The 24534-nt window shown below is 37.1% G+C and overlaps 2 protein-coding genes across 4 annotated transcripts in view; one reads left to right on the top strand and one right to left on the bottom strand.

Annotated features, from left to right (window-relative positions):
* Positions 1 to 4873, top strand: part of ankhb (ANKH inorganic pyrophosphate transport regulator b) — a 52778-nt gene extending 47905 nt beyond the window's left edge. For 2 of the 3 annotated variants that reach the window (XM_066723455.1, XM_066723461.1), the window contains 2 exons: positions 1432 to 1531; positions 2812 to 4873. In XM_066723455.1, the coding sequence (XP_066579552.1) occupies positions 1432 to 1531; positions 2812 to 2934 (223 nt within the window). In that variant the 3' untranslated portion in view covers positions 2935 to 4873. The remainder of the gene's footprint in view (positions 1 to 1431; positions 1532 to 2811) is intronic. The other variant, XM_066723456.1, reaches the window with a different exon arrangement.
* Positions 4874 to 5218: 345 nt separating this feature from the next.
* Positions 5219 to 24217, bottom strand: LOC136771239 (myosin-2 heavy chain, non muscle). Its single transcript, XM_066723454.1, has 11 exons — positions 23848 to 24217; positions 22051 to 22359; positions 17277 to 17537; positions 16386 to 16619; positions 12528 to 12818; positions 11807 to 11874; positions 10200 to 10300; positions 9774 to 9917; positions 8027 to 8149; positions 6985 to 7254; positions 5219 to 6360 (listed from the first exon to the last, which is right to left on the bottom strand). Exons 2-11 carry the CDS (start codon positions 22242 to 22244, stop codon positions 6166 to 6168), a joined length of 1881 nt encoding a protein of 626 aa, XP_066579551.1. The 5' UTR covers positions 22245 to 22359; positions 23848 to 24217; the 3' UTR covers positions 5219 to 6165.
* Between the last annotated feature and the right edge of the window lie 317 nt (positions 24218 to 24534).

The raw sequence follows: 24534 nt of genomic DNA on the forward strand, positions 1-24534 counted from the left end.
GATGGCACTTATAGCCATAATAATAATGGCCAAATAATTTGAAGGTAAATTATTTACTGATCTAATACTTCGGCTTACTTGAAAGAAAGTTGGTCTTTTTGCAGAAAATAAAGAATTTATTGTCATTTCATTCACTCAGCCAAGAGCAGTTTTATAGTACTGTGTACGTTTTCCTTGTTACTAATACACATACATGCACACATACCTATTGGTGTGATGTGGAACAGACTTTTGTGTTGTCTTAAAGGGTCTTATGGCCACTTCTCTAAGAAATTGTAATCATGATCAGTGCCACATTCATGCAGGTGATCAAGACTTCATATCCTGAAGATGCCAGTCTATTTTGGAGATCTCCAACCGTTGCCTTTGGATTTATATTTACCTTCCAAACCACTTTATTTAAAGGCATATATAGAGGTGTGAATAAGTGCGGCCCTTGTGTTTTCTAGAATTAAGTTAATTATTTATGCCAAATATGGCACGGCTCTCTGCGGTACTAATGGCACTACAGTTGAAAATGTTTAGACGTATTATCCAATCCAATCCAATTTATTCAGGGGTAGGAATAAATCTGGAGGCCATTGTATTTCAAGTCTAAGAAGATTCAAGATTGTTTTCTTTACATTCTTGTGCTCAGCATGATATAACACATTTATTATACAAGCATGCATGTCTCAACTGGAGCACTGAACTGTGTCCCTGATTTTGTTTCTGATTTCCTGCTTTCTGACTCCGGATGGACATTGATTTTTCTGATAAGAAGCCCACATATTGTATGATTTCATTCAACTGGACACTTAATATCAAGACAAAGAAATATGACATTAATCATTAAACTGTATATATTATACATACTGCATTATGTATAGTGCACTGCAGTGAAACCTGTGGCCTCTCTTATTTATTCATCCCATCCAGGCATAACATTTATTCTATACATATATTCTATAAAACAGAAGTTATATTCAGAACTGAAGAAAATGTAAGTCTCATAGGCACTTCAAGAGGATGAAAATACTTTTTCAAGCATGACCGAGCTGCCAATATATTACAGGAAAACATTCTAATCAACCAGCCATCCAGAGGAAATTCCATTCAGTAATTTCTGGCAATTTATACCTTCTAATGTATGTCAACTGTGAACCTCTAAACCATTTAGGACTATAAAGAACTTTTAGTCATTTTAGTCATGACTTGTCGTGGTGACGTGACTGAGGAGTGACAATGACACGGTCATGCTGATATTTCTCATACGGCCAAAAATGATTATTTTCCCCCTTTTTTTTCCATAGTGTGATCTTTAATTTCCAATAAAAATACCAGGATGTATTATTCTGTAGTAATCACAAGTTAATGAGTGTATATTGTAGACAGATATGAAATCAACATTTTGTAAGTAGCATTGATTTCCTTTTTTTTTTTTTAATTTAGGGTCCATGGAGCTACATTAGGCGTGGGCTCCTTGCTGGCTGGCTTCCTCGGGGAATCTACTATGGTTGCAATAGCTGCCTGCTACGTATATCGCAAACAGGTAAGTAAAGCACAGTTTACTACAAAATGTATTAAACAAAATGAAAATCGCTTACAAACTATTTTGGGGTACTGAGGAAAGCAGTTACAGAAAACTACAAATAATTTGGCCTCTAGTGGTAACATTTTAGTTTTGTAAGCATATCAAAGGCACTACAAGAAAATAAGTAAAAATGTAAAGTGCAGTCAAAATAATTATAATTGTTGATTCAATAACTGCTACATACACGCAATGTGCAAAACTCATTTAAATCAGTCAATTAATACAGATTGGGGAAAAAAGTACATAATTTCAGAATAGGAATACAATTTCAATCTGAGGGCTTTAACAGTCAACAGAAATTCAATCTTCATTTTATAAATGGACTGAAGGATTGCAATGCAGGGGTGTTTTCTTCTTACGCATAATTCTGGGTGGCACCAGCACTGACTTGTTGTTCATTTTATAACCATCATGCAGTTTAGCCATTGCATGTCACTAGGGCCGCAAACAAGGGGATTGTCTGTGACTTTCAGTGTCTGGTGTACACTATAGCAAGCGTGGGCTGCTAAGACAATGTGAGCTTCAGAAGTGTCTCATTCTTAAATGTCATTTTTAAATATGTGCAATTCCTTGTCTGAGTAGATACGGTTATTCTCTTTCTGATGAGTGTATGTTTATCAGGCTGATTCTTATTTGTTGTCCAGATTAAAAAAAAAAAAAAAAAAAGTGAATAAAATGGTTTGAGGGACTTCTAAAAATGGACTGAACCATCTTAATGTTTAGTCTTCGTGTTATATCAGAATCATGCATAATTATGGAGTATGTTGGATTCATAGATATAGGATTGCATGTTTCTGACGATTTGATTCTTTCTGAACTGTTATATCACATTCACCATCCTGTAATGAAGGTTTTTTGGAGAGACTCACATTATCTTTACTCCAGTATACTATAATCACAAAAAGGCAATGCAAACAAATATGGTTTGGAATTAGATTACTCCTGCTCCCAGTGTGAGATCAGGTCATAACCCACACGATTGCCTTTTGAAATAGAATTCTCATTTCATGTTGGGGTTGTGATTAAAAACGTAACTACTGTAGTTAACAATCAAGATCTATTTTTTTCCTTTCGAAAACTAGTGTCATCACATTCTTTACGTTTTTCGAGGACTTTCCGTGCTTTTTTGGTTTATGATTCACGGTCTAAAGATAAGGCCGAGTTATATTTCCCCGAATCGTTTGTCTCCACGTACAAGCTGAGGCACAGAGATGATCGCCCCGTCTTTTTTCCCCCAGAAGAAAAAGAAAGACAGCGAAGACGAAGCGGCGGCCGGCGGCGAAGACTCGGCGCCGATGAACGAGGTCGGGTCCAGAGGGCACATCGACGACATCGTGGAGATGAGGGAAGAGGATGAGTGAAGCGGGAGCTCGGAGGAGGGGCGCTCTCCTTCTGCAGGGACCCGCTGGCGCACCCCACCCACGCTCCTTTTCAGGCTGCCACCCGAACCCTGACTGCCAATGACCGACACACCCTCCTCACGGCGCTCCGGGCGTGTCCGTCGGAGGGGCCGGAGGGGAGGCCTTTGCTTGCATGCAATGGCGATGTTTGGCGCATCCTTTGAGTGACGCATTCTCTCTGAAAAAGAGTCTTCCAGCTTTCATCCGGTCCCCCAAGCGCAGGACAGCAAAGATGCTATTTTGTACCAAAGCAATGTTGTGCATCTATATCCTTCTGTCGGCTAAACTTTTGTGCTACCGTCCTTTACATTCACGAACCATAAAGAGAGACACGACGACTTTATAACTAATTGCTTGAAACGAAAAGACTTTTTTTATCTTGAATGTACAAAAAACAAACTACATTGAGGTCGTTGACCGTTGCGCTTTTATTTGCCATAGAACTGCTAATGACCAGTTAAGCTTTGGTTTAAAAAAAAAAAAAAAAAAAAACTGAAAATGCTTGGCTTTTTAACTGGCAGAGCAGTTAGAAGAGGAGTCACTATATCTAGATTTATATTTAATTTGACCTGTTCTGAAATAGCGGTTACAGTGTTTAATGATGTGTGCATGTAGGGTTGGTGCTTTAGTGCCATTTATAGGGCTTTTTTAAATTATAGAATGGTGTAAGTGTACAAATACTGTTACCAGTTGATTTTGTACAGGTGACATTGTATAACTGAAATGGCAGGGGTTGTCTCGAGTGGTGGTCAGTTAGCTACTCCGGACTTTTTATCCTGTCTGTTGGAACCAGTTTCTTGATTCTGGAAATTTATTTTTTTTAATCTCAGGACGGATCTCCATGATACACATAGTCGGTCCAGTTCACACATTCTCTTCATATATATATATAATGCCCCAGGAACATGTAAAAAGTACACGAGCTTCTGTAGGTTACTGTAATTGACAGCCCTGTCTCGGCAGACTTCTGTGGCCCTTTTGCATTTAAATATAACTATACTAAACTGTTGGGAGGACAAGAAAACTCAAATCTGCAATTCCTCTCCATGGAAAGGAAAGCAATTAATAGTCAAAAATACAAGTTTGCAGTGGTCTTATTATTTTTCTTAGTTACAATTTACAGATTGGCTATTGGAGAAGACAAATGCTTCAATAGGCTGTTTCAATAGTAGAATAATTTATATTTCCAAAATAAATTCAGCACCGTTTGCTTACAACTGTGTCTTGCCAATATATATAAATCTTGTCCACAAGGAATCAAAGAGGAAAAACAAATCACCCTAACCACTTGCTTTACTTGTCTGAAATAATTAGATTATACAGCCTTATCCAGCTGTATATTGTAAAGGTGGATTATGAATAAATAAAACCACTTTGCCTCTCCTTTTAGTTTTATTTAACAGTATTTGCTAAAGCTGGGATAAAAACACCAACAAAATAGATGGCTTTGAAATAAAGATAAATCTTCCATGGTCTAAAATATTTTGCCCTTGCCAGTTAGTACTTAGTTCTTGCTGTCAGCTTGGTCTTCTCATTGACTGTATGTTCCCATCTTTTTGGAAATAAAATATTTAATTTGCCTGTCAGAAGTGTCAACTGTCTTCACAGAAACTTGTTTTAATTCTGGCCCTGAACATCACGTTATATAATGGATTTAGCAATGTTTCCCATGATCAAATATCCTTAGAACTCATACACAGGGAAATGGATGCTAACCGCCCAATTCGTAACAGATATGGAAAAAAAATGTCTCTACTCCCACTCTCGTTCTTTAATTTGTGCAGATCTAAAGTGTTGTTTTTCACACAGTATTTCACATTTGTATGTGTGGTCTTTTTCATCATTATTCAGTCATATAGCAGAATTTCTTAAATAAAATAGTTCACCCATTGCAAGCTGAGCTGCTCTTCTCATTGTCGTGAATCTGATTTGCTTTTTTAAATCTTTTGAAGAACAAAAAGGTGGAAGCTGTGAATACAAATTGCATGAAGAAAATCTTTGCCATCTCTTCCAGTGGACAGTGAAAGACCCTTTTCAGCTACAACTATGTGCATCATTACAGTATCTCTAAAGCAAGTGATTACACATCACAGCCTGCAGCACCAAACCAAAGCTGTGAACTATTAAGATGCCATGCAAAAGCATAATCATGCATGTGTATAATCATATAAATCACCATTTCCAAACCCGACTTGCATAATCAAAGTGATTACTAAATAAATTAATCTACATTGTATTACAAATAGAAATTGAATTAAGATTTATTAAGCAATAACACAAATTACATCCAATTTCATTTCAGATTTTGCTTTGGTCACTTTAACGTTCATTGCTGGAGATTCCTGTACTTGGGAGTAAAGCTTACTCAGGCTTCCTGTGATAATTATGGACATGCCATCGCTTCCATACCATTGTTGACCTTGGAAAACATACAGTTGAACATGTCCTGTCTGAGAACTGCAAGCCAGTAGCACCAATGACCCCAGATACCACCAGTAAGTCCGCAGATGCCAATCAATGTCAATTCTATTTCTGCAAAGCTTGAGGACATCAGCGGCAGCAATGTCCATCTCAGATCCTTGCTAAGGACGGGGTTCTGGTTTCCATCCTCTCTGAGCTTTCAAATGAATCAATGACTTCAGATTCTGATTGGTCTTCTTACTTTTAACATTAGTGTTTTTTATAATACCACCAATTTATTTAGTTTATAAACTGGTTTGACTTTAGTTTCAATAGCCAACACTGTACTTACAATTCCAGAGTAAAACATTTTACACGGCATCCAGTTTGTCCTGTATATACATTGTAAACTGACACAGGCAGATTTTGAGGGTACTACTTCAGAAGCCTGTCTGTAGGACTGAAGGTTAAAGAAATTAACAATTGAAAAAACACAAGAAAACATACGCTTTAGGGACTGGTATCAAAATATATTGTGTTCTCTCTTTTATATATAAATGAACTCTTAACTTTCCCATCTAGACTGTATAGTGCTGAAAGGTTTTCATGAAGGAAAAAAAAAAAGGATTTTGATCACCATTCCTAAAATAATACATTAACAAAATCTTTTTGAAAAACCTGCTTGAATTACTACCTGAATAAAGGGATAGATTCAAAGATGAAACCAAGCTAGATTATACACGTCTTTCACAGCTGAATAACACAAAAGCTTACGCAGTCCAAGTCCTTTGGTTATGGCGTTTGTCCTTCCTGCTCTGCGACAGGCACGTTGTAATGTCTGTCATCCTCCGTAACGAGACACAAACGTGGCCATTCGTCCTTGTGATCGTCGGGGTAATACGTCACAAACTCCTCAGTCTCTGATTTGTAAAGCCTGTACACCTGTATTGTCTGTTTCAGAGTGTATCCAAGGAGGAACATCTCCACCTGAAAGAGACATTTTTGGAGGGATTCCTTTAAAACAAGCACATTTTTCTACTTTTAAAAAGCTCACAATGAAGGCTGACGTGAATCAGTAAACCGGAATAAAACGCTAACGGGGATTGAGCCGGCTGGGTGGCGGTCAAGGGCACCGCTCTAGAAGCACAGATTAAATAATCTGAGGTAACAGATGAATTAAGGTTTAGAGAAAGGACATTGTATTTGTAATATAAAGCCAAGACCACAAGACAGCACGATCATATTAGCACGATTACATGAACAAGAGGATTTATCAGTCTTAATAGATTCTAACAAGCAATTAGTGTCTCATGATGAAATAATAATGCAGTTAAATTTTCCAATTAGAAAGTATATGCTCAAGTATTTGTATTTCAATAAAAAAGAGCTACGTAAATCAGTAGGTTGAATGCAGAACAGACTGGTGTTTATAAAGCATCTCAGCTGACAATTTTTGATCCGATATATAAAAGATATCCCTGGCATCATTTTTTTTTTTTTTGGTTAATATTAAAATATCCATGACATTTTAGACCTATCAACACATTTCTTGGTGACAAGCGAGTTGGGGGGGGGGGGCAAAACACACAAAGATTGGAAAACATGACAGACCTGCTCTAGCCCACCGGTGAAGCCAACTTGATTCAAGTGGTTGGTGAGGAATGTGTGAGGGGATTCAGAGGTGTCCCGGGCAAAGAGGAGCCAGCAGAAGACGGGTACGTCGCTGTCCCGCTGCATGAGGGTGTGCAGCTCGATGGCGGTGCTCAACATCAGGAACTTGAGCGCCTCCAGGACGCAGTACTCCTCCTCCGAGTTACAGAAGACCTGGCTGCACAGCGTGCGGCGCTCTGCGGGGCCGGGGGCCTGCACCACGGCCTGCCACTGGACAGTGAACAGGGCATCAGGTTTTACCCTTGCAGTTTTTCTACAGACAGATCTGACCTTTTTATGAAATGTTTTGAAACTGTGTTCACTTCCTGTTTATACTCTGGGGTGTTGTGAGGTGCTGGAATATGGCGCCGGAGTAACCAGATGGACTGAGACACTACTGTAACATGCACTGCACTTTCTTGGCTTTATCGTATTTTGCTGCTGCTCTTTCTTTGAACTTTTTTTTGTATAGCTGGGGGTTGTTTATGAGTAAATCCTACGGAAGGCCAAGATTAGGTATTGTTTCATAGTTTTATTAATTACATTTAGGATTTTAGTACTTGATATTTCTTTAATAGCGACCCCCCCTCCCAACCCTGTTAAGACTAAATGTTGTCTTTTTAGTATGATAAATGTATTTAATAAATGTGTGTTGTCTTTTGTGATGGTGTCCCAAGATCAGAATAAGAAAGAATTACCATATATTTCCAAGCTTAGCATATTTTCATTGGTTGTTATTGAAGATTGTCTAATTCAAAGACTTTTCTATTATAAATATTATAATTAAAGAGGAGTTGACAGTCAAATAATTCTGTAATGAATCTAACTGGGAGAAGAGATGACACAGGGTGACACAGATAGAGCCCTGCATTCTCTGACACACAAGCCTTGACGGGGTTTCAAGTAAAGCAGCAGTTTTGCTTTCTCATAAGACGAAATGCATCAACCTAAAAAGGCCAGTTTTACAACCACTGAGTTTTCTTTATACTACATGAAAATGTACCTTTTCCTTCAGAAGTTCTAGGTTTTGTTTGAGCAACTGTGTGATGCTGGTTTCCTCTCCAGACGCCTGGGGAAACCGCCACTTCGTGATCCACGTGTAATCTGCAGCCAGCTGTTCAGGCAACTGAAATAGCAGAGCACCAATGGCACCTTAAAGCACTGGTGTATCGTTTTAAGATTAATGTTTATAAAGCATAACATGAAAATGTTGCATTCACTTTAAAACTATTTTAACTTGGATGACGGCAAGTTATACATTTACAAAAAATGCACAGAAGCTCAATACAGTCAAGCCAAACAAATGCATGAATGTATAAAAAAAATGTACACAATAATCTATATTAAAACACTTTTCTCCTTGGCAGTATGAAGTGTTTCTTTGACGCTGAAAACATCAGAATCAATGATGCCATCTGTTGGTCAAGATAAATATCGCAGGATTAACAGCTGCAGCGATGGTATGGTAGGGAACTGAACGTAATCAATCAAGGTCAAAAATAAAAGATTTAGAAGATGTGTCCCTTTGTCATGCTCACTTTTTGGCGAGTAAAATTAATTATGAGCAACAATTAAAAACATTCCCTAAGATTACCGTTTAAGAGGAGGCCAGAATGATCTCATGTTGGCAGCTTGCAGTGGATGATGATATTGTTAACAACATCCAATAAAAATTACTTTGGTAATATCTGGTGAAGTAGACTATTTAATAAAACAATTTGTTTTGTTTAGGATGTTATTGTTAATCTGTAAAATAAAAATATAGCTAGTTAGTTCACAAATGTGTAGCTATTTATTTGGTTAGCTAGCTAGACAGGAGGGAGCAAACATTGCAAGATCTCTGTAAACCAAACCAACATTTTTTCCATATTAAGAACATAAGAAAGTTTACAAACGAGAGGAGGCCATTCGCCCCATCGTGCTCGTTTGGTGTCCATGAATAACTAAGTGATACAAGGATCCTATCCACTCTATTTTTAAATGTTCCCAAATTTTCAACCACATCGCTGGGGAGTTTGTTCCAGATTGTGACAACTCTGTGTGTGAAAGAGGATTAAGTTTAAGTTCATTATTAGTACTTATTTGTGTGTACTTTAATAAATGTTCTCGATTACGGTTTAATCTGTTACTTTGTGATCAATGATTTTCTCCACTATGACCAGTACTGCCGAACCCTATTTACTCTGTCACACTGCGCCACGTCCTGCTACATCACACTCAGCCGTGCCACAGAGCTTTGCCATCTGTGGGAGGTTGCCACCTGGCCTTTGCTTTTTCCTTCAGGAAACCCTGTTCTCTGTTTTCCCTGCACAGATCTGGAATGAACTACTGGGAGAACTTCACCTGACTGCTGAGATTCTTCCATTTCGCATTAAAAACAATCTTATTGTCTAAGCCATGCTAATCCATTGCAAAGAATGGTTCCTGTACACACTGATATTAATATTATTTTATGTTGTTTTGCATTGTGCCAGTCTAAACTGTACTTTTACTGTGAAATCATTGAGTGTTCTGTGCTTCTTTCATTTTTAAATAAATATTTTTTTTATCTGTCATCCTTTACTTTACTTTAAAATTCATGGCAAAATCAGGGCTCTCCCCACATACATGATCTCATTTAATAACACATTTGATTTGTGGTGGACTATTTCAGCATTTCAGGATGGTAAATTGGGTCAAGTGACCTTGCAGACAATACAATTCTAACCCTGACCAAGTCCACAAACAAATGAATGCATCAATTTTCATACTTGGGTGATGTCTTCTTTCTGAAGCCAGTTCGGGACCTCGGTACTCTGGGACAAGGCCTGGAACAGAGTGGCTCGAAGAGCGCAGTAATTATCACCTCTCACTCTGCGCAACCCACTGAAGTGTTTGGAGACCTCTTCATAACCCTGAAGACAGAAAATAATGAACAACATGTCAACAGGAGAACAGTTTGCACATTAATTTCACATTCAGTAAAATGTAGTGATAATTTCATATCTTTCCTTTTTCTCAGAACTTGTTTTGTGACAGATACAAAATTCATGATCAGAAGCTGATCAGTATTGTGAGAAAGTGTATACAACTGACTTCAAAGAACTCAATTCACTCAAGCAGAATTGTACTGTTAAAATGAGACAGTGGGTTTGGAAATGTATTGTCACTTCTGAAAAACATTAACATTAACATACTTTTTTAATCAGAGCACTCTTGGCAGTGTTTCCTCTCCACTCTTTTTCACTGTACGCTAAAATGTCCACCTCTGGAGCAATACTGCATTTGTCTTGAAGAACTACAATATCAGGAAAAACAAACATAAAATTAAGTGCATGTGTATATATTAGAGATAATATATGAGCGTTCAATATATATATATATATATATATATATATATATATATATATATATTTTTTTTTTTAGTATAATCATTTATTTTAAAGCCTGTACTGTTGATTGGCTCTCTATGTAGCAGTAATGAAGATTGACAGGACGGTGGGATTTGTTATTTTTTGTCTGTGATTGACTTAGCACTTACTGATGGCTTCCTAAGAGATAAGTTCTGCATGGAAGTACAATGTAAATTAAAATAGGTGTAAAATATGTGCAGTGCAATTAAACCACAATTTGTAAGTTAACGCACCTAAAAGCAAACACCCTTCTGCGATGCCAACAATGACAGAAAAGGAAAGAGTTCCGCAAAACAAAAAAATGGCCTCAGGGCCACTGTTCTTAGTAAATTATTCAGTAACCCAGTTTCAAAGATATTGAAAGTAACATATGTATTGGGTTTTGTAGTCTCTTCATCAGCCTGCATTTTGTGTCCTTAAGGGATGATTTGGAACACAAGGAGGAAATCTACTGACTCGTATGAAGTCTTTAAAATGAGCTCTGTAATTCACATTGCATGAAAGCAGACATCACACGAGGTACATGTTAATATCCTTGTCTTCTTGCATTAGTGTCTTTGCCTTTTGTGTTTAATATTCATTATATAAGTGTACACAGGAATACAGTCTGCAGGAGGTACAGTGAAAAAATAAAAACTAATCACAAGAGAAAAAACGAAATCTGCTCCTCTCGGGAAACTGAGGAAAGCTCTCCTTAAAATGTTTAGATGGTTCTGCAAATGTGGAATTGTGTAGTAAATTGTTTATAGTTTCATTGTCTTTGTCTGAAGCTATACTGCATGCATACAAAATATGATAGATACAATTTAAAAACTCAACAGGACAAAATAAATGAATATATAAATTACGTAGAATACATAAATAGATAACCTTGACTTTTTTGGTGCCTGGTTTTGACACTTTAAATACAGTTGAGATCTGATAAGTCAAAGTGGTGGTTTCACAGACTCTAATTAGCACTAATCTTGAACTAGACAATGTTATTTTAGGTAGGGTAGTCCAAGACTAGTGATAATCAATGTCTGTCAACCCATCAGAAAGTGTTTTTGCTGTCAAGGATCAACATTTCAAAATAAATTAGACATACTGATGTATGTATGCATTTGCCTTTAAAATTAGAAAAAACATTAAAAAAATAATAATAAGCAGTAGTTGTAGTATTAATTAGTAATAATAATAATTGTAGTTTCCTTGTTATTTTAGTTGTACTACTTAAACAACTTCCTGATTAGGTACACCTCTTAATACAATGGAGGGATTAGACAAAACATTTTTTTAAGAAATTTAGAAAAAATTAAGAAAGCATCTATTTTTAACACAAAACAGACCACATATGGCCTTCAATTTCCAATGAAAAAATCTAAAATACATCCCCGTTAGCTCATCCTTACAGCGGGCATCTGTTCTTTCCAATTTACTCTCTTCAATCTCCTCCTCAGCACGATACAAGTCAACATCACTGCGAAGAAAAACAGATTTAGTACTTCACTTCTGACTTACAAATGCTTGGCAAATCCAGAGTTATTGTGTATTCTTACTTTCCAGCTGTAATGCACTACCCAAAAATGTATATTAATTTCACAGCAATTTAAGCTTTCAAAACAGGTTATATGTAATAATATAATGGTGTTCTTGACTATTGTGTGAACAATACAATGCACACTTGTCTCCAGATTAGGGTACATTTTTTGTCAAGTGAGAAGCCATTTGCCCAAGACATTTACAAGACGACATTTAAGAATAGAGGTAAGAGATATAGGAGTATTCAGCACCTAAGTGCCAATCTGTGACCACCACACAAGCAGCATAAAGGACCACAGAAATAATCTACTGTTAATGGAAAATTCATCATGCATTAAGAGAATGTATCAGTTTAAATAATAATATAAAGGTATACCCCACAAATCCTTTCCCAGGACTGAGAAGCCAATTTAGATTTAGACATTAAGGTTGCAGTTAATTAACATCATTGTAATCTGGCCTGGCTCCAATTAACACCTTAGGGTGTTCCCAAATTGTGGGGCATGCCCCTAGGAGATAGAGATACGTTGGAGTGCACCTGTAGTTTATAAATAAAGACCCCACAGTAAGTGACATGCAGGACACACATACCTGGAATTAATATCTTCTTCAGCAGTCCTACTTTCATCTTTCACCTGTTCTGCTTCTGTAGATGAAGAAGGAAGTTGCTCAGTCAAACTCTTCTCAGTTTCAGCCTGGCCCTCAAGCTCCATCTCGGCGCTGCAAGCGGTGTCTTCCTCCGTCATCTGTTGAGTACTCTTATCTTGCTCATCTTCTTCAATTTCCACAGATACATCCTGTCCAATATCATCCAGAGATGACACTTCATTGATCAGCACAACTTCTGGTGCAGAACCTTCAGCTAATGATTCCTGGGAGTCTCTAGAGATGGTTGGGGAAACATGAGAACTACAGATGACAAAACATCTCTTTGGAGATTCTGTGCTTTAAACTATATTCAGGACCCAAAAGAATCACATTATAAGTGTGCTAAGTAAGAAAATGCCTGTAATCATTTAACATTTTCATCAGTTCATTCTTTCTAATGTAAAGAGAGATCATTTTATTTTAATGAATTGATTAAAGGTCTATTAAGCAGTATTTAATAATACAAATGCTCACAAAACTGTTATATGTTATAGAAGTATAAACACTATGGACTAGACCAAATAAAAACATATCGCCTTGGAAGTCAAAGCAGGGAAGAACAAAACAGATCTGTGAAATATCCCGGTCACAAAACAAGCCCTTTTTCAGTCAAAAAAATAAAATGTTACTGGTTCCCTTTCACAGAGAGGGGAGGGGAAGTGGTTTTGTATGGCTTTACCTAATCAAACAAACTTCAGTGAAAAATCAATTCAGAACAAGCCTCGGAAGTCTACTTTGTATAGAAAGAATCAAAGCGGTTGAAATCTATTGCAAATTTAGGAAAAAGCTATAAAACCATAACCAATAACCTTAATGTTTGCAAAAACCATTGAAAACACATCAAGGAGTTTCCTTTAAATTATATAGCACACAAAATAATGTATAGTCCAACAAATATTGCCATTAATAATAAAAACAAGATAAAACTGTGTAGTCATATCATTTTGTTGCTGATGTTTATAACAGTACACACATGAAAAATGTATAGGCTGTTATTAAATCTTTAGCAAGTGAATTATATTAAAACATTAACTCCTGTGCAGCAACAATTATGCCCTGCAGTAAGTTTTCATTTTACCCCACCCCCAATACACACACATGCACACACTTTCTAATTAATACACTAGACTCGTGTGCTGTAAAACATTGTGGAAATATATGAAAAGGTCTTATGCAAAGTAGCCCAATTCTACTCACTTATTTGAATTACAGTTTGCATTCCTTTTCTTCAGCAGAGTAGTTGATCATTTGCAATGGATAACAGCCACAGTATGTACTGTGTCATAGTTTTAATTCTCAGAATAACCTCTGGGAAACTGTCAGTCAGAGTATGGTTCACAAAAAAAAGGCAATTCACACATTTGGAAACTAGGGGCTATCTTTGCTGCATCTCTTTCGGCTGCGGGAAGCATGTGCACAAGTCATGAGACAATTTAAAATGTCTGAAAATGTTCCTGTGTCAAACTGTACTGCAGATAAACTGAGTGCACAATGTGTAGCAAAAGAACGGTAGAAGGTAGAAGTAGAAGGTCTCTTAGAAAAAATATAAAATGCTTCCGAAAGGCCCTTTTGGGAGTGCTATATTAAACATTGAATGAAAGCCTGTATGTTGAATGAGGTTAAGGATGTTTTGTTTCATTTTCAATAGATTTCTGAGCCAGTGGCATTACCCAAGACAATGTACAGTTATACATTTCCTTCCCCATCTTCAGAATGGTTGTTATTTAGTCTCTTTTACTGTTTCAATTTGGTCTGCGCAGAGCACCTTAATTTAATATTATGTAACATATAAACAGAGTGTGTGCGTCAGAGTCACCAGTCAAATTTAAATCAACTCAGGCAGACTTTAGAGTGTCCTGCTCCTTACAGCTCCACCAGACCCTTCCTGTGAAGTCACCACCAAGTTCAGGTTTGTAGTTATGATTTAATCCCAGCCCTAGGTTTTTTGCGGTGTTGCACTGGATTGCCATAGATGGACTATTTCAATCAGTCAATTTCAAATGTGGAAAATGTGTTAATGAAACTAAGAAAATATTCAGTCAAAATAAATGGATTTGAAAATAGAGGTAGTGAACAAGAAAATGGAAACACCAATAAAATGCCAACCAGTCGGGTGTTTGGCCACTGCGTGCACCCAGGACAGCATGGCACACTGTGGCATGGCGATAAGGGTGTGTAGGAATCTGGCCCATTCTTCCAAAGGTGTTTACAGGCAGCTCTTCAGACACTCCCACAAATGGAGTCCAGCTCTGTGAAGCTCCCTTCTGATCATTTTCAATCATACTGGATGCTCACAAGCCACATTGAACTCTGCACACAACTTTGTTCTGCTTTGCCTCACAATCCAGACTAATGCCTGTGCATGCGGTTGTGGAGTATGCGTTTCCGGCCACTGTTGCTCAGTGATGTTTTTCCTTCTTTTTCCAAGACTGACATCACCTTCAAGACAGTTCCTCGTGACACATTAGAAATCTCTGCAGCCTTAGTCATTGAAAAGCCTGCCAACCCATTCAAAGATACTGAGGTCTCCTCTTGCAGCCACGCTGGCTCATAATACCAGACTCAAGGCACAGCTTGCCTGCATATACACAACGACAGGAGTGCTGGGAAGAGATCTGCATTATTCACACCCTAGTCACCTATGTGTGGCAGCCACATACTTTGCATACATGTTGTATGACCCTTGTCTGTCGTTTCAATGTTTTTGACCAGTACCTGGAGCTGCAGATTAAATACACAGAGAATGTAGAAAATAATGTAACATTAAAAAGAAGGAATAACCAAACTTATATTGAAATAGTGCTGGAAGTGAATGGGGTATTGTTTAAAAAATGAATAAGGAAATCAGATGTAGCCAAGTATTAGAACAAAGCATTATGGTAAATAATAAGTTACTTTATCATGTATGTTAATATGTATTAACACATATATATAGTGAATGTAATATGTTGCTTCAAAACTCAGCATACTCCGATGTGTATACAAAATTGTATGTAAATTAGTTCCAGTTCAAGATTATTTTGTTATCAAAAGGAGTTTCTTTCACAGCTGACCGGGTGGGATACTACTACCAAACTGGAAATGCTTAGCACTGGGATGAGCAATAAAGAAATTACGTATAAATAATGAGTCCAGAGGTTTCTTCATCCATCTAAAAATTGAATCAGTTAATTATCACACAGCTAGCTGCATGTTATCTGTTCAAGGTTATAATGGATTTAAAATCGCTGTCAAAAATATGTGCATGTGTGTAAAAGATATTATACATAAAATTCAGTATATTTGGTACAAATTATCAATAAATGTACATCAAACATTCTCATATTCATATATCAACATGCATTCATTAAAAAAACAAAGCAACTTGAATCCTATGAAGTGGATTTGACTGACCTGCAAAGACTGTGGAATTACTGTCAAAAACACGTCACAGGCAGTGTTGTCAGATGTACAATAATTTTCATATATGTACAATAGTTTAAGCCTCTGTACAATGTAGGATACATGATTTTAAAATGTTCAAATATACAATAATTCCACCAGCACACTAGTGGACTCAGGAAACTGAGTCTAAAGTTCCCAACCCTCGCCAAAGTGCAGTGTACGGTCAGAAAGCAGATTCCAGTCTTCCAACCCCCCCTCCCAGCCCACGTCTGGAGCAGTAAATACACAATCAATTGATTAAACAGTGCAACACCAATATCACAACTCTTTCCAGCTACAGGATTCAAATAAAAACCTGTCCCACGTGATCATTTGGCACCCCCTAGTGCAAACATGCACAAAGTCTGCTGAACATACCTCTTGTTTCTCACCACTTCTTCTGAAAACCTGGGTCTTTTTATGTCACTGTTTGAACTTGGGACAGAGATTTCCTGATCCAGATCCACTGATTCTGTTCCTAAACCTATCTTGCTTTCTTTCTTGGCATCATTGATTGCATTTCGTTCTTCGAGTTCAACACTCTTTTCCTTGCAATCAGGAAACATTGCACAACTTAGTTCCTTAGGTTTTGTAACCATTTCCAGTGCTGTCCTGTAGAATAAGAGGGGAAAAAGAAAAAAACAAATTGAATCTGCCATTAGGTTATTGGTTGCAGCATAAGATGCACACCATGATTTATTTATGTATTTTTAGTAAACTTAATGAGTTTAATTATCACACAGTATTTGTTTTCAAGAAGCCAAAAATCAGGAGGATACATCAATTATCCAGGGAGTGGAGCTGTAAGTTATTAATTTGAAAGGACATGTAGGCTAATTCATTATAAAAGGTAGCTAGGTAGTTTGCGGACACTGAGAGATAAAATGTAATAAAAATATTTTTCATATATTATTGTGAAGTTGTGTTATCCATTTGGCAACATTGTTTGCCTGCTTTGTCCAATTTTACCTGATAAAACAGGCACACTAAGTTAATACTTAGATATTGCAGAATTATAGCATATTATTATTATTATTATTATTATACACCGATCAGCCATAACATTATGACCACCTGCCTAATGATTGTGTAGGTCCCCCTTTTGCCGCCAAAACAGCCATGTTCTATTAATATAATTATTAACTTTCCTGAAATTATCTTAAAAAGAGTCTTTAATTAAAAGTGTTTTAATGCTGAATTCCTGAAATAGATCCAGCAGAGGCCAAAGTGGAACCACAACACACTATACTTCTCTCTGAATGGCCTTACCCATTATAGTTTCCCACTTGAACATCAAGGCCTTGTCCGGTGGAAGAAGCTTCAGTAACGCTTCCTACAGGAGCACATTCTGCCCTCTGGAGGCTGGGCGCCCTGTCCTCCAGGACAACCTCGTCAGAAGAAACCAGCCCCTCTGGGTGTCTGCACTGAGCCTGCGGCAGGTCTTCTCCTCTCTGCTTTTCACAGCATACTTTCTGCACAGCACCAGCTTCTAATGCATTACTGTCTTGTGGTTCACCCTCAACCTCCTTGCTATACAAAGACAAACAAATAAAGTTAATTTAAAGCAATTATTCCAATATATTAATTTACCACGCAGCACAATTAGTTCACATTCCTGTCATATCAACAGGCCAATGCCAATCCAACAAGTGGGTGCAATTTAGCCATTATATATTATATTACCATATGTAATATCACACATTCAACAAGAACTTCAGAAACAACAAGTCTCTGTCAAAGACAATGCTCAGTTTTGGATAATGTTGCCACTATAATTGAGCATAAAATGTGTGTGCTCAGTTTGTGAATTACTACACAATATACTGCAAACAATACAGCATATATGTACACTTTTTTTTTTTTAACATAAGCCTAAACTTTAGTCCAGCCATTAATATAATAAAGAAGAACAAGTAGCCTACATACCCTGCCCTGTAGTGTAAGGATGTAGAGCCCTACTGCATGTGTGATACATTATAAAGCACAAAAACAGCTCTGTGCTGTAATCAGTTACTAACATACACAATAATGCACAAGGGCCGATTTTAACATACACAAAGACATGTCCTGGGGGTTTCCGATGAAAGATGTTTCACAGTGCTGCCACACACTCTTAGTCTACACTCTCGTTTCATATTTACTCAGGAAATATTTGGCAATCACAAAGAGATGTTCAGGAGCAAAGAAGTTCTTCCAGGTAATGAGATGGCAACTATTAATGGAAATTGACCGTAAGTACAATTTGTAACCTAGATTTGCATTTTTAGTTGCTAACGGATGCTAAGTAAAATGGCCTACATATGGATTGATACACCTACGTTTTTTGGCATCCAACATTTAATAGTAATAAAACAAAACATGCCATTACTTCTATTGGTATTATTGTTGATGTTATAATACTGTATGTTTGAAGTCTAGAGCCTGACATATTGTTTGAAATATTACACATTGAGATTTATCAACTGCTGTTACACCAAAGCAAACACCTCCCTAGAAATGTGTCCAATACATAACAGTCATAAAGTCATCAGGGTTACAGAGACCACAGGTCAACAGAAGCAAACCCAAAGATTATATTACTAATAATGCAGACAACCAACACCATATATAATACTACAGTGAAGACTCCTCCCAAGTACTAGCTATGTGTATCTAGCTTGTACAAAATATCACATAATAGCAACAAATCAAACACCATCCAATGGTCAGATTACTAAAACCCCTACTATACTTTCTACTTCTTGGTGTGTGTGTGCATGCGTGTGTGTGTGTGTGTGTGATTATATATATATATATATATATATATATATATATTATTATCCGATTTCTTAGCACCCTTATCCAGGGTGACTTACAATTGTATATAATGTATATACACTCACCTAAAGGATTATTAGGAACACCATACTAATACTGTGTTTGACCCCCTTTCGCCTTCAGAACTGCCTTAATTCTACGTGGCATTGATTCAACAAGGTGCTGAAAGCATTCTTTAGAAATGTTGGCCCATATTGATAGGATAGCATCTTGCAGTTGATGGAGATTTGTGGGATGCACATCCAGGGCATGAAGCTCCCGTTCCACCACATCCCAAAGATGCTCTATTGGGTTGAGATCTGGTGACTGTGGGGGCCAGTTTAGTACAGTGAACTCATTGTCATGTTCAAGAAACCAATTTGAAATGATTCAACCTTTGTGACATGGTGCATTATCCTGCTGGAAGTAGCCATCAGAGGATGGGTACATGGTGGTCATAAAGGGATGGACATGGTCAGAAACAATGCTCAGGTAGGCCGTGGCATTTAAACGATGCCCAATTGGCACTAAGGGGCCTAAAGTGTGCCAAGAAAACATCCCCCACACCATTACACCACCACCACCAGCCTGCACAGTGGTAACAAGGCATGATGGATCCATGTTCTCATTCTGTTTACGCCAAATTCTGACTCTACCATCTGAATGTCTCAACAGAAATCGAGACTCATCAGACCAGGCAACATTTTTCCAGTCTTCAACTGTCCAATTTTGGTGAGCTTGTGCAAATTGTAGCCTCTTTTTCCTATTTGTAGTGGAGATGAGTGGTACCCGGTGGGGTCTTCTGCTGTTGTAGCCCATCCGCCTCAAGGTTGTACGTGTTGTGGCTTCACAAATGCTTTGCTGCATACCTCGGTTGTAACGAGTGGTTATTTCAGTCAAAGTTGCTCTTCTATCAGCTTGAATCAGTCGGCCCATTCTCCTCTGACCTCTAGCATCAACAAGGCATTTTCGCCCACAGGACTGCCGCATACTGGATGTTTTTCCCTTTTCACACCATTCTTTGTAAACCCTAGAAATGGTTGTGCGTGAAAATCCCAGTAACTGAGCAGATTGTGAAATACTCAGACCGGCCCGTCTGGCACCAACAACCATGCCACGCTCAAAATTGCTTAAATCACCTTTCTTTCCCATTCAGACATTCAGTTTGGAGTTCAGGAGATTGTCTTGACCAGGACCACACCCCTAAATGCATTGAAGCAACTGCCATGTGATTGGTTGGTTAGATAATTGCATTAATGAGAAATTGAACAGGTGTTCCTAATAATCCTTTAGGTGAGTGTATAATACAAGTAACACAATAAGAGTAATGTTAACAGTTATGGCTGGTTTCATGGAGCGGTTAGTACTACTCTACCTAAAAAATAACATTGGCTGGGTAGGTGAAACTTTGTAAATTAAAACTTTTAAAAGAAACCTAATCCTAGTAATCACTCCTTAATCTAGTAACTAGGCCTATTCCCTTAAACACTTGTGTATTGAAACAATGTAACAATTGATGTACTTAATGTTTTCTGCCGACTACATAGGGCTCAGTGTAACACAAGAAGCAATCAAGATATTTATTTGCACACACAGGTGTGATGTCTCACTTTCACTTTTATATTCAGTAAATTATATTCAGACGAAAACAAAAGCACATGTTACTGTTAGAAGTATTTAAGATGATAATCAGACTGACATTTATTTTACAGCGGTAGCTAATCCTAAGTAATAATTTGCAAAAATGAAGCGATTACAGTACTGCACTTATCAGCTATAGACAATAAGCCCATACTGAGATACAACAGGTGTCCATCCACAGAGAACGATCCTTGCGATGTGTTGTTAAAATGGGTATACAGTTGTAAAATATGTAAACAGGTGGACTAATCATTTGAAAACGCATTTTGACAGTTCAGCACAACTCACCTTAACCAGATACGCGGAGGAATTGACTCGCCTCCAGTGAAAAGCAGTTCCCTGTCTCTGCGTGCCGATACGGACGACGTGTCACCACAACTTCGGTTTTAATTATTGAAACTACTTTCCTGAGATTTCACACAGTAGCCTTTCTTGAAAACAACTTGGATTATGGACATTATAGTTCACCATGTACTGCTTGAAACTAGCCTTTTCCCCAATCAAAACTATACTTCCTAGTACAGGATAATGGTTCTCATGCTTAATCCTTCCGCGGAAAGCTACACTGCCATTCATTAGTTCCCCCCTACCCACTGAGCAGACTGCACTCAAGACAGTTTGTATGGTTCAGAAAGAAAAACGAGAATAATAATACAAGGGCATTTATTACTTTATTAATTACTTTACTAAACAAATATTGTGAGGTTATATCTGAACATGAAAGGACAATTACACGCAATCGGATATAAATTAGAACGTGAGAATTCTGTGCAGAGATTCCATCTGATTTAACTGTTAAAAGGGTTACAAGATTTTTAACTGAAAAACGATGTAATTGATATAATTTACCAATGCTGTAACACCACAGAAATTATTGTTTATAATAATGTATTGGTTAAAGGTGTATGGCCACGTATTTCAGCCTTATATAATCAAAATCCTATTTTAATGATCAATTATAATAAAAAGGATTTATGTATTTGCTCATTAGGCATAACCATCTACATAATTGTAACATATTTTGATAAGAAAAGATCAGAAATCATTTAGCAAACTCTAGTGATTATTCATGTAATTCATTAGAATAAAAATAAGACATCTTACATAAATACAATGTCTCGAGTATTACTTACTTGAACAATGTATATGTATGAAAAAACTATCAACATTTGAGTGTCGATCATGTTTTATATCAAAAGTACTGTTTAATAGATAACAGTAATCTATGCTACTCCTGGGCAAGCACACTTGTTGGAAAAGATCTGAAAAAGATCGACAATGATAATAACACTATGCAATATAGGCCTGATGATTTTCATATTTTTTTAATTCATAAAAGTGTATTTCAGAACAGATAATGTAGCTTCCTCAAGGTGAGATGCAGAGAAAGTTGAACCAATATATTTTTATTGTTTTAAAACACTTACTGGTATTTCATTGTCCAGTGTGGCAAATTTACATAATTCATAATTAATTAGATGACCAGTACAAGGTCAGGCACTGGATAAGGGGGGGAGGGCTACTTTACCTGGGATTTCAATTTTCAAGAAAACAACATAATTACATTATACTGGGGGAACAAAACATAACAAAAAAAAATATTTACCTTTTTCTATGAGAGTCATTTGAATCAATTGCATTAGCCTCCTCAGAATGTACTGCATCTTCAGTGTATTTCCCTTTAGTTTTGGGTGGAACGTCTATGTTACTTTGAGAGGGATTGTGGACCTTGTATGTGTCTTGCAGCAAACCTTTGCTTTCCTCCACACTGATGGGCTGGGTTTCACAACAGTTCCCCATGTTATATTGATCTATTTATGGCTCCTGGGTTCTCTTCAGTTAAGGTGGAAATCGGGCCTAAAAGATCCACAGCAGGATCAGAAGTGTCGACTCCATGTCATTCGGTTCTCTGTTTCTGATGAAAGAAAATGGTATTTCAGTTAGGATTTTTTTTGTCAAAGCTTCTTATATCAGTCATGCTGGAAATAACACAGGGGAATACCTGTGAAGACCTTAAAAGCAGAAGGGTGGATAGAACAAAAAGGTAGATTTTATGTTAACTGTTTTTAGTTTCTAAATTAGCAACCTCCAAGAGTATTAACACACGTTGTTAATCGTCATACTATATTTATGACTGGAAGTGTTTGTTTTTCAAGAAAGATACTTATTATTACAAAAGGCAGAAAATGTCAATGTCATGCAACATTGTACACTGACCTAAATGTGTAGGAGAAGGAAGGAAGAAGTGGGACAGAGGTAAAATGTGACACAATTTAACACATGAACACGTGTGAACTAATCATCTCCCAATATCTTTGATTCCGACATCATATTATTGAGCCATCATCTATGCCTGCTCAATATAAGTACAAAGACCATTTAAAATGTTTTAGCATTACTTTCCTTGATTAAAATTAAAGCTTGTGTTCAATGCCACCCATTTTCCATGTTATATGCATCATTTGTATTCCTGCTATCCCCATATACTATTTTCCATTAATCCAGATTACATTTATATGTCCAGGTGTCTGCCCAGTCCTAAACAGTGTCTTTTCGAATTCCTGTGCTGCATCTATACTGTTTTCTAATTGCTACTATTGTGTCTTACACAAAATAACATGCTATTAAGAAATAAGCTAGTAAGCTAAATGAGCAAACAGTGGTCCTAACGTGTCCCATCTTCAGAAATACTTATTTTCTAGACTTTGAACACTTCTCAATCCACATGCATACCTTACACTGGATTCTGCTGTTTTTAAATTGAGATTTTATCTTTTGTGTGAAACTTTATCAGACTTTACTTGTCTTCATTATCACTGCCTTAAGCTAATGGCATATTTTAAAATCCTTGTTTAAATACATTTCTGCTCTTCACAGTGCAGTTATTCCTGATATTCTGATCTTACCCTTGTAATATTGTGTATATGTAGGTATATTAGAGTTTGTAAAACCACCTGAGGAATTGTATCTGTTATTATCATTGTTGTTGTTAATATTATAACTAATAATAACAATACAAATAAAGTTTTTTCTGTAAAACAAATACTTTCAAGAACTTTATTCTGAAGTCAAAATACACAGCATTACGTTTAAGTGTAGTGCGCAATAATTTGGATTTACAGTCTGTTTACATTTCACAACTCTTGCCACATCTTTAAATAACATTTGCTTCAGCCGTACTACTACATCCAATTTGTAAACGTTTATTGTACCCAATTAGCCTACAGTGTGGCAAATGTTATCAAAATAGTGAACAAAACTCATGTTTATTTCGCAGTCTGTCCGAGATTTGCGCGCAAACCTGTCATCCTTGCGCTACTGTTACTCCGCATGTCGCTAAATGTCACGAATCACTTTAACCTGAAACCTGGATAAACGCGACGGTTACTGGCGTGTCCGTTACCTCGGCGCTGCGCTGCTGTCCGGCTCACTTCTGGAGGCGGGTGCACCGGAAATGGGATTTAGTTTCACTTTTCGTATTGATTTAATGCTGTTATTGCTTCAAATCTGCTGAAGAGCTAAACACATGTCACTGTCCAAAAAGTTTGTTGTTGTTGCTCGGTTTATTTTAAAGTTACACTAAGTTAATCAAAGAACAGTACGCAAAGGAAGGTTTTGAATACAATATTGAACGTTGAATACAATAATGCAACCGGAATTTTATTTTCTTCCAATTTTCTATAAATACACAAGCACTATCCAGTATATTTGTGGACTATGGCAAGCCGCATATTCTGTTTCTTCGCAGGCTGCTGCTGTTGCCGTACACCGGAAGTCCCGCCCCTTGACGCGCAAATGATCAGCTTCACTCTTCCGTCCAAATACTCTCAACGGAAGCGCACCGACTGAGTATGAAATAGCAAACTAAATACACCATATAGAAAACTATATACATCATATTAGAAAGTGAATAGGTCATACATCTAACTATGCATTTCATATAGCAAACTAGATACATCATATACCAATGTTTGCCTTTAATATTGCAAACTACATGTTGTAAATCATTCTGTGTGATATATCATACACTAAAGTTTTTATAACATATATCAAAATAAATTAGTCATATAGCAAATTCGGTTTGTCATAT

The sequence above is a fragment of the Amia ocellicauda genome, chromosome 2 (assembly GCF_036373705.1).
Source record: "Amia ocellicauda isolate fAmiCal2 chromosome 2, fAmiCal2.hap1, whole genome shotgun sequence".
Taxonomy (NCBI): domain Eukaryota; kingdom Metazoa; phylum Chordata; class Actinopteri; order Amiiformes; family Amiidae; genus Amia; species Amia ocellicauda.

Excerpts from the sequence above, each read along its gene's own strand:
- LOC136771239 (XM_066723454.1), bottom strand. The coding sequence starts at position 22,244 with ATGGGGAACTGTTGTGAAACCCAGCCCATCAGTGTGGAGGAAAGCAAA. Across the intron at positions 10,301-11,806 it reads GGAAAGAACAGATGCCCGCT|TTCTTCAAGACAAATGCAGT; the intron begins GTAAGGATGAGC and ends CTGATATTGTAG. Across the intron at positions 8,150-9,773 it reads AGAAAGAAGACATCACCCAA|TTGCCTGAACAGCTGGCTGC; the intron begins GTATGAAAATTG and ends CTGCTATTTCAG.